Source organism: Dama dama, chromosome 27, assembly GCF_033118175.1.
Source record: "Dama dama isolate Ldn47 chromosome 27, ASM3311817v1, whole genome shotgun sequence".
Taxonomy (NCBI): domain Eukaryota; kingdom Metazoa; phylum Chordata; class Mammalia; order Artiodactyla; family Cervidae; genus Dama; species Dama dama.
The window spans coordinates 29,663,372-29,674,342 of record NC_083707.1 but is presented as its reverse complement, the minus strand read 5'-3'; the positions used below and the strand labels follow the sequence as shown (position 1 = coordinate 29,674,342).

The 10,971-nt window shown below is 37.2% G+C and overlaps 1 protein-coding gene across 1 annotated transcript; it reads right to left on the bottom strand.

Moving 5' to 3' along the window:
- Positions 1-7,803: 7,803 nt before the first annotated feature.
- Positions 7,804-8,292, bottom strand: LOC133047801 (succinate dehydrogenase assembly factor 4, mitochondrial-like). The gene has a single exon (XM_061131319.1). It carries the CDS (start codon positions 8,290-8,292, stop codon positions 7,969-7,971), a length of 324 nt encoding a protein of 107 aa, XP_060987302.1. The 3' UTR covers positions 7,804-7,968.
- Between the last annotated feature and the right edge of the window lie 2,679 nt (positions 8,293-10,971).

Below are 10,971 nucleotides of genomic sequence, written 5' to 3'. Positions count from 1 at the left end.
AAAAAATACAAGTAAAATGTCTTCACAGAGTAGATGCTCCATAAATTATTTCTATCGTCCAGTGTCCCACTTCTTTTCTCACATCTTATTCCTTAGATGGACTTCCCAGGTGGTGCTAGTGGTAAAGAACCCGCCTGACAATGCAGAAGACACGAGACGCGGGTTTGATCCCTGGGTCAGGAAGATCCCCTGGAGGAGGGCACTGGCAACCCACTCCAGTATTCTTGCCTGGAGAATTCTGTGGACAAAGGAGCCTGGAGAGATAGTCTATAGGGTCACAAAGAGTTGGACATGACTGAAGGGATTTAGCACACACACACGCATTCCTTCATATAAGAAAGGAGTCATTTCCTTGTTCTTTTGAGATATTTCCCAAAGTTCCCTACTCTTGAGCCTATCATGCTATTGTGGAAACTAGCAAAACGATAGTCTTAAGGACTTTAGATCTTTAGGGTTAGAAAAGTTATGGAAACATTTGAAATAACCTTGACTGATCTCCCATCACCATTACCATGGAGCGTTCTAAAATTTCCCACGGGTGTCTGCAGTCTTAGATTTACAATGGTGTAGAGAGAATTGACCCGTCAGCTCTTATAGACAGTATTTTCGTGGAGTCCACTATGTAGTTTCTATATTTGTTCCTCAAGGTTTTTTTTTGTTTGTTTTTTTTTTTAAGACTTGTGGTTCTTTTGTCTGAACAAAATGAAAAGATCCTAAAACAAAAACAAAACCAGAAACAGAGTGATAGACCCCCCTCTTATGACTTTCTGAAGGAAAAGCGCCAGGAAAAATCCTCGACTCTGTGTTTCTACAAAGTTCCTCAAATAAAATGAGAAAGCTTGAATTGGTCTGCAGATGTGCACTGGGACACCACTGTTACAGAGGATGGAATTTTATATTGATGGCATGATTTGTCACTAAAGCGCTATTATCATTATTAGAAGATCAGAATTCAGAGCACAACTGTCACGCTTGCCAACCTGGCCATGACGTTGTTAGTGATACCGACGGTCCAATTACAGTGGCGCTTATTTCTTCACTGATTGGAATCATGGCCATTTCAGAGGCTGTGAAAGCACTAGGGTACCTGTAAACTGAGTGGCCGGTAGGAGTCTCCCACATTTAGGGACACAATCGTGGGCATGTCCATTTCAGACTACATGGCAGGATCACTGTAAACTTTGTTTTATATGCTGCCCCGCCCTATGAAGCACAGTGGGTGACACCCACATACAGTGAAAAGCTCTAACTAGAATCCTAACACCTGTGAATTCCTGTTCTGTACTCTGCTTTAAGAAGAAAGAAGCAATGCACGATGAAATAAACGAATATCTGGTCAGTTCAGATTCAGAGTTCAATACACTACAGCTTATTACCTCAGCAACAATTCATCCTGACCCCTGGGCATTGCAAAGTCATCAATCAAAAAAGAAATATTAAGTTAGCCTAAGTATACTGTACTTAGCAAGGCTGTAAAGGGAAATAATGCATTTTGCAAAGATTTTTTTCAGCTACTTAGGTCAAAACAATACAGATTTTTCTTTTTTAACCCCTCAGTTATCTAGAAAAATGCTATTCATGAGAAGTGAAGAGAATTCTTTTCATGAGAAGTTAATGCTTCCCTAATCATACACATGATCACTAAAATGGTCTTGTTGGGATTTTTAACTTTACCAGTGGGTATAATATACGTTATGAAATGTAAAGCCCATGTCCAGGATGGGCTCACCTTGAGGCATTCATTATGATGCTTCTAAGTCACATTTGGATACTGAAGAGCATGTCAGATATCCAACTCCAGCATCAGGGCTGCTATTGTCAGGGGAGGGGACATCATTAGAGGGAAAGGTAACCCTGGTCCCCTATGAACCCTTGCAGAGAGAAGATAATTAATCACTCCCAACTGTCCTAACCGTGCATTTGTAGTTCCTGACTTGAGTGGAATATACTTACCATTTATCTTCATTACTGCCCAGCAACCTTAATAAAAATCAGCTTAAGATCTGAGCACAGAATCACTTCCTATAGATTCCAATTTAATTTGGGAATGTCTAAATGGAAGGAAACATCTTTTCTCTGTCTTTGAGAAATGAGTTGGTTTTCCTGTGATGCCCAGCTACATAATAAACAAAGATGATGCAGATGCAGAGATTTGCAGCCAGTTCTTCCATTGATTATCTCCAGACATTAATTTCCTATCTCATTGCTTTGGTTGGCATTTTCACCTCCAGAGGTACTTACATATGCCTACAGATCTGTTTGATCACAACTCTTGGGTTTTGAGTTATTTAATACCCAATCAGTTTTAGAAATATTGTCCTTCATACTCTATCCCGAATTTCTGCAGAGGAATAAATATAATGTGATATTTAATAAAGTGAACATTTTAAATCCCGGATCTCCTTAATAGGTTACCATCTTTGTAATCCTGAATTATTTCCTTTGTTCATAAAACAAATGCTTTGGTAAAATTGAAATCACAAAACACTTCCACATTCCATCTGGCTTTAAAGAGTGTTAGAACACATTATACATAAAATATGATAAAATGTCCTTGTCTCATGAAATTACGGCTTTGCAAAATTTTATTCTTTCTATTTAGTGGCAATCTTATGATTTTTTAATTCTTAGTCGTGACGTTATACATTTTTAAAACAGTCCACACCAGCCTTTTTCCCCATCAAATCAATGCTGTATTTTATCTCAGACTGAGCACATAACACTGGCTAGCTCTTTCATTGTGTGGGCATGGGCACAGGCCTCAGGCAGTACATACTTTGTGCTTTAGATGCATGCAACAACATCACCATCTTTAGGTGGGCAGATGCCATCGCCTCAGCTCTCTTGCTCTCCTTCCAAAAGTACTTAATGGCATTTTAATGGCACCATTAACTGTTCGTTTCCTGATTTCCTCTACTTAGTTGTGACATGACATTATACTCATTCAATACTTTCCAAAAAGGAAAGCTCTGAGGAAAGCATATGATAATTAGTCTCTCAGTTCAACTCAATTGCTCAGTAGTGTCCGACTCTTTGCAACTCCATGGACTCCAGCATGCAAGTCTTCCCTATCCATCACCAACTCCTGGAGCTTGCTCAAACTCATGTCCATCAAGACGGTGATGCCCTCCAACCATCTCATCCTCTGCCCTCCCCTTCACCTCCTGCCTTCAATCTTTCCCAACATCAGGGTCTTTTCCAATGAGTCAGTTCTTCTCATCAGGTGGCCAAAGTATTGGAGTTTCAGTTTTAGCATCAGTTCTTCCAATGAATATTCAGGACTTATTTCCTTTAGGATGGATTGGTTGGATCTCCTTGCAGTCCAAGGGACTCTCCAGAGTCTTCTCCAACACTGCAGTTCAAAAGCATCAGTTCTTCAGTGCTCAGTTTTCTTTATGGTCTAACTCTCACATTCATGCATGACTACTGAAAAAACCATAGCTTTGACTAGACAGACCTTTGTTGGCAAAGTAACATCTCTGATTTTTAATATGCTGTCTAGATTGGTGATAGCTTTTCTTCCAAGGAGCAAGTGTCTTTTAATTTCATGGCTGCAGTCACCATCTGCAGTGATTTCAGAGCCCCAAAAAATAGTCTCTCACTGTTTCCATTATTTCCCCATCTATTTACCATGAAGTGATGGGACCGGATGCCATGATCTTAGTTTTTTGAATGTTGAGTTTTAAGCCAACTTTTTCACTCTCCTCTTTCACTTTCATCAAGAGGCTCTTTAGTTCCTCATCACTATCTACCATAAGGGTGATGCCATCTGTGTATCTCAGGTTATTGATATTTCTCCCAGCAATCTTGATTCCAGCTTGTACCTCCTAGCATTTCTCATGATGTACTCTGCATATAAGTTAAATAAGCAGGGTGATACTATACAGCCTTGACATACTCCTTTTCCAACTTAGAACCAGTCTGTTGTTCCATGTCCAGTTCTAACTGTTGTTTCTTGACCTGCATATAGATTTCTCTGAAGGCAGGTAACGTGGTCTGGTACTCCCATCTCTTTTAAGAATTTTCCAGTTTGTTGTGGTCTACACAGTCAAAGGCTTTGGTGTAGTCAAAATGCAGAAGTAGATGTTTCTCTTGAACTCTGTTGCTTTTTCGATGATCCAATGGATTTTGGCAATTTGATCTCTGGTTCCTCTGCCTTTTTTAAAACCAGCTTGAACATCTGGAGGTTTATGGTTCATGTACTGTTGAAGCCTGGCTTGGAGAATTTTGAGCATTTCTTTGCTAGCATGTGAGATGAGTGCAATTGTGTGGTAGTTTGTGCATTCTTTGGCATTGCTCTTCTTTGGGATTGAAATGACTGATCATTGAAGTGAAATGAAATGAAAACTGACCGTTTCCAGTCCTGTGGCCACTGCTAAGTTTTCCAAATTTGCTGGCATATTGAGTGCAGCACTTTCACAGCATCATCTTTTAGGGTTTGAAATAGTTAAACTGGAATTTCATCACCTCCACTAGCTTTGTTTATGGTGATGCTTCCTATGGCCTACTTGACTTTGCATTCCAAGAAGTCTGGCTCTAGGTGATCACACCATTGTGGTTATCTAGGTCATGAAGCTCTTTTTTGTACAGTTCTTCTGTGTATTCTTGACACTTCTTAGTATCTTATGCTTCTTTTAGGTCCATACCATTTCTGTCCTTTATTGTGCCCATCTTGGCATGAAATGTTCCCTTGGTATCTCTAATTTTCTTGAAGAGATTTCTAGCCTTATCCATTCTATTGTTTTCCTCTATTTCTTTGCACTGATCACTGAGGAAGGCTTTCTTATGTCTTCTTGCTATTCTTTGGAACTCTGCATTCAGATGCTTATATCTTTTCTTTTTTCCTTTGCCTTTAGCTTCTCTTCTTTTCTCAGCTACTTGTAAGGCCTCCTCAGACAACCATTTTGCCCCTTTGCATTTCTTTTTCTTGGGGATGGTCTTGATAACTGCCTCCTGTGCAATGTCACAAATCTTTCATAGTTCTTCAGGCACTCTGTCTATCAGATCTAATCTCTTGAATCTATTTGTCACTTCCACTGTATAGACATAATGACTTTGCTTTAGGTCATACTTGAGTGGTCTAGTGGTTTTTCTTACTTTCTTCAATTTAAATCTGAATTTGGCAATAAGGAATTTATGATCTGAGTTGCAGTCATCTCCCTGTCTTGTTTTTGCTCACTGTATAGAACTTCTCCATCTTTGGCTGCAAAGAATATAATCAATCTGATTTTGGTATTGACCATCTGGTGATGTTCATGTGTAGAGTCTTCTCTTGTGTTTGTGGAAGAGGGTGTTTGCCATGAGCAGTGCATTTTCTTGGCAAAACTGTTAGACTTTGTCCTGCTTCATTTTGTGCTTCAAGGTCAAATTTGCCTGTTATTCCAGGTATCTCTTGACTTCTTACTTTTGCATTTCAGTCCCCTATAATGAAAAGGACATCTTTTTTGGGTGTTAGTTTTAGAAGGTCTTGTAGGTCTTCACAGAACCCTTCAACTTCTGCTTCTTCAGCATTACTGGTCAGGGCATAGACTTGGATTACTGTGACACTGAATGGTTTGCCTTGGAAATGAACAGAGATCATTCTGTCAGTTTTGAGATTGCATCTAAGTACTGCATTTCAGACTCTTTTGTTGACTATGAGGGCTACTCCATTTCTTCTAAGGGATTCTCGCCCACAGTATTAGATATAATGGTCATCTGAGTTAAATTTGCTCTAGGCCAGTTCTTATGAATCAATTTGCAAAAGCCTTTCCCTTCTTTGTTAATAACAGTTTCTTTTCATTGAGGTATCAACTATCTTATTAAATATTAACTTTTCTAGCTAACTTTTTTTAGCTTTCAAAACAAAAGCAATAACCCTTATATGTATATATACACGTCTAATACATACACATTTCTTGATGTATGTGTGTTAATTGCTTGGTCATGTCACCTAGTCTTTGCGAACCCCATGAACTGTATAGCCTGCCAGGCTCCTCCTCCATGAAATTCTCCAGGCAAGAATACTGGAGTGGGTTATCATTTCTTTCCCCAGAGGATCTTCTTGACTCAGGGACTGAACCTGGGTCTCCTTCACTGCAGGCAGATTCTTAATCATTTTGTTGTGTAGACACTCATTAATTGATTTATTTCTGTTCACGGCTGTATCACTAGTCACCTGGAGACCATTTGAAACAACTGGAAACCTGCTTTGGTCACTGCCTGGCTCACCTTAGAGAACATTAAACATGAGGCACTGGAGAAAGGCTCTGGACACCAACCTCAGCTTCTGATGTTTGAGGAGCAGAGTAGTTGGCTTTTCCAGCCCAGCCCTGCCCCCAAATTTCTGAGGCTCAGCACATTGACAGAGAACTTCTTTAGCAGAACTTTCATTGGTTCTCTGTATCTGAAATGGAAAGCAGTTAATTCCTACAAGAATGCTCACTTTTTTTAGTACCAGACTGACTGGCATTGGCAGTAAACAGCACCACACCTGGATGATTTCCAAGTATAGCCTTGGTCTAAGTATAATGGTTCTGCTCTCAAGTTCTCATGGAAAATAGTTTTACTACATTGTCCCTACTGCACAACAAGAGTCATCAGCTTTTGATCTGACCATTACACACTGCTGCATATTTAAAGTTTTAGTCAGGGCAACACCAATTCGAGCACAGACCATGACATTCTAACAGAAACCAAGGGTCTCAGATGAGATGGAATGTTATTTAAGATAAATAAGAGGTTCAGATAGTTCAGAGGCAGGAAGATATAAAGGCAAGGAGGGGATTTTGCTCCTGAAGATCACTCGCAACCCACCCCTGCATGTGGTTATGTGGTTTCCATTTTTCTGTCATCCAGCAGAGAGGGGAAAGGAAAGAATAGCTTTGGGATAGACATGTGATCTTGGAGTTGCCCATGTTGCTTTTCACTTGTTTTGTTGGCCAAACCCTATCACAATGCCCTGCAGTGATACAGGGATTTGCAGCCTTTAGCTGCTTGGCTATAACTCTGCACTTCTGTGGGGAAGGGAGTCCATTATTGGTTGTATTTTTTTGCATATTTTCTTTTTTTAAAATTTATGTAGCTGATTTATAATGTTTTAGGTGTACAGCAAAGTGATTCAGTTTTATATATGCATATATATTCATATTCTTTTTCAGATTCTTTTCCATTATAGGCTCTTACAACATATTTAATATAGTTCCCTGTCCTACACAGTAAGTCCTTGTTGTTTATCTCCTTCACAGACAGTAGTGTGTATCTGCTAATTCCAAATTCTCAATTTATTCCTCCTGAAAGTCCATTATTGATAAGAAGAAGGAGAGAACAGATATAGGTGAAGAATTATTATACTACATATCATTTTATAAAGAGTATTTTAAAAGTTGACTCCTGATTCTTTTCTAAATTCTATATTCTGGATTTAATACACTTTTATTAATAATTAAATTAGACCTTAAAATAGTTAAGTTCTATGCTTACTTGATAGTAAGTTCTATGTTTACTTGAGGGTGTATTTACATAAGAAATATTAATCTATCTTCATTACTGCCTATTTTCAAATCAGTTCCCAGGGAGGGATAGGGATAGATGGAATGATAAGGAAAGAAACATAAGGTATAAGGTAAAATGTTATGCAATCAATCCAATGGCTACTTTTTTTCATTTTTAAAAAGTTTTATTTACACTGGTTATCATATAAACAACAGATCAACTTAAATTGAAACATGATGAAATGAAAGTTTGCAGCTCTAATCATCCCTTAAATACCCCCAAAAGATTTAAATTAAAATTAATATACTAATGCAAAAATATTTCCTCTTTCCTAATTTATAGCAGCATATTTTCTTTCAAAGCTATCACATATATTTTAAAACACATTATAGAAATTAGGAGACTTAAATGATGTACAGAAAGACAATAATCAAAAATAAGTTAATTCAGATGTACACTCTCAGAAAAAGATACTGCAGTTAAACAACATGTGGCTTAAAAATCAATACAGCGTGCTTTTCGTTCCCAATCTCCATATCGGGTAGGTTCTGGGTCTCTGGGTCCACCTTTCTCTTTTGTAACAGGATTAATATCATCTGGAAATTTTGTCAGGAGTTCCTTCTCTAAATTGGAATCTTCCGGCGCATCAAAACGACCTTCTGGTAACTTTGGCTTCTTAAGAGGTTGTTTGCTAGGTTCAGGTTTTCCTCCTTGAGAACTTACTTTCCTCAAAGAATTACACCGCAGGGGTGATCTTGCCGCTCTCCACGCTGCAGCCGGGACGCGGCCCAGCAAGGAAGCGAGGCCTAACGCAGCCATGGCGTCCGCTCCCGCGGCGTCCGCAACGGCCTGCCCTCAAGTGTTAGCGGGTCGCGTCGTCGCCTCAGTGGTTTCTAAGTATGTACCCAGACAGCCTTGGTCTAAGTAGATAAAGGTTCTCCTCCGAAGTTCTCATGGGAACAGTTTTACTGCATTTTTCCTACTGCGGAAGTTATGGCTTATAAGTAAAAATCTACTGAATAATATTGTGATTAATCTATACCCTCCATAATGACTTAAAATATTAAAAACATTAAGAATATCAACAAATGACGCTGGAACAACTGGATATATATATATATATATATATAGATATATATATATGCAAAATGAACTTTCATCCTTTTCTTGCATTGTAAACACAATTAAATACAAATTAAAAACAAAAACTAAAAACAAAGAATCTTTAAAAGTAAATAGAGGAGAAAATCTTCATGACCTTGAGTTAGGTATAAATTCTTTTTTTAAAAAATAAATTAGGTATAAAATCAAATGCACATGTTATTAAAAAAAAGATAAATTAGACTCTATTAAAGATCTGTCCTTTAAAAGCCACTGTAAAAAGAATAAAAAGACAAGCTACAAATTGGGAGAAAATATTTGCAAAACAAATATAACAAAGAATTTCTATCTAGAATATATAGTTTAACTCTTTAAACTCAACAATAAGAAAACAGCACCCCAATAAAAATGGATAAAAGATTTGTACAGACACTTCATTTCACCAAAGAAGAAACACAGATGGCAGATAAGCACATAAAGTGATGGTCAACATCATTAGCCATCAGGGAGTTACAAATAAAAATTGTAATGAGATACCATTACACATCTATTAAGATAAAATTGCTAAGGTAAGATTGACCATGGGCTTCCCTCACAGCTCACCTGGTAAAAGAACCACCTGCAGTACAGGAGTCCTGGGTTTGATCCCTGGGTCGGGAAGATCCCCTGCAGAAAGAAATGGCAACCCATTCCATTTTTCTTGCCTGGAAAATCCTGTGGAGAGAGGAGCCTGGTGGGCTACAGTCCATGGGGTTGCAATGAGTCAGACATGACTTAGCAATTAAACCACTAAGATTGACCATACCAAATGCTAATGAGGACTTTGGAACAATTGAATCTGTCACACACTGCTGGTGGCAATGAAAAATGGTACTGCCATTTTGAAATAGTTTGACAGTTTCTTAAGGAGTTAATAATATATCATAACTAACTATTCTACTCCTGTGTATTTGCCCAAGATAAATAAAAATATATGTTCACACAAAGATTTGTCCATGAATCATCATAGCAGCTTTATTTTTTATAGGTTCAAATTGGAAAAAATGCAAATGTCCATCAATAGATGAATGGATAAAACAAATGGTAGTATATTCACATAACAGAACTAATCAGCAATTAAAAATTAACTATTAATATGCCATAATGTGTACAAATCTCAAGTTGATTATGATCAGTAAAAGAAGCTAGAACAAAAACAAACCGTGCATTTTGTCATTTAAGTCATTATATTCATTTATATTATTTCATTTGTATATACTTTTAGAAGATGCAAGCAAACCTGTGGTGACAGAAACAAGGTAATTGATGATGAGAGAATGAGGAGGACAGATTGGAAGAGTGGGAGAGGAGGATTTCAAGGGGTCTGAGAAAACTGGGTGTAAAGGATATATTAATTATTTTGATTATGGTGATGGTTTCATGGGTGTATACAGAAGGCAAAACTTGTCAAAATGTACACTTTAAGTATTTGCGGTTTATTGCATACTTTAATTTCTCAATATAGTTGTTAAAAATTAAATACAGACAATTAAATAGTGTCTTTATTAGGTTTTTATGTTCCATAATCTAAGAAGTTCTATGTATAATAATATAAATACTCAATTTTAATGAAATTATTAAAAACAGTTTTCTCTTTGTAACTCCCTATTATAAAGATTGACCACTGCATTTCTCATAACATATTTTTCATGCTGTCAAGCTAAAAAGAGGCACAGAAGCACTCATTTTCAAAAAGTCTTTTAAATTTACAAAATGTTTCATGTATCATTTAAGATGATTGTTAACTCAAGTGAAAGTATATTTATACAGAGCAGCAACAAGGTCACACAAATCAGTGTAAAATGAAAACGAAAATTTTATTTTGCTTTTTACAAATATCATCACCTCTCCCATTAGATTTGGTGCATTTATACATTCTACCTTAGATTTTTACATTTTAGATCAAATCTTTAAATACTTAATAAGTCTATATGGCACGGAATGAATTATTTTGATATTACCTATTAACTTTAAACCCGAGTTTCTTTTACTGATTCATGCTCCTTAGAAACACTCATCAAAAATAATATTTTCAAAAACTGGTTTAATAATTTAAGGTAAGTTTTAAATAATATACATTGTAGCCCATCCTTCCTCTCTTCCTTGTTTCCTTCCTCCTTCCCTTTTCTCCTTCCCTCCATTTCTTTCTTCCTTCTATCCTTCCCTTTCTCCTCATCTCACTTCTTTCACTTCTTTTACTTTTTCTTTCTTTCATTTTATTTTTTTGGTTACTTTTAAAAAACTTATTTATTAAGTACTTGTGATTCTGAGTTCTTTGGATGTCAGCTATGAGACTTATCCTCACTGGTAGATATTTACCTTCCTGTAAGTGAGACAGGGACATAGTGCTGAAGGTGG

Coding starts and splice junctions, on each gene's coding strand:
- LOC133047801 (XM_061131319.1), bottom strand. CDS start 8,292: ATGGCTGCGTTAGGCCTCGCTTCCTTGCTGGGCCGCGTCCCGGCTGCA.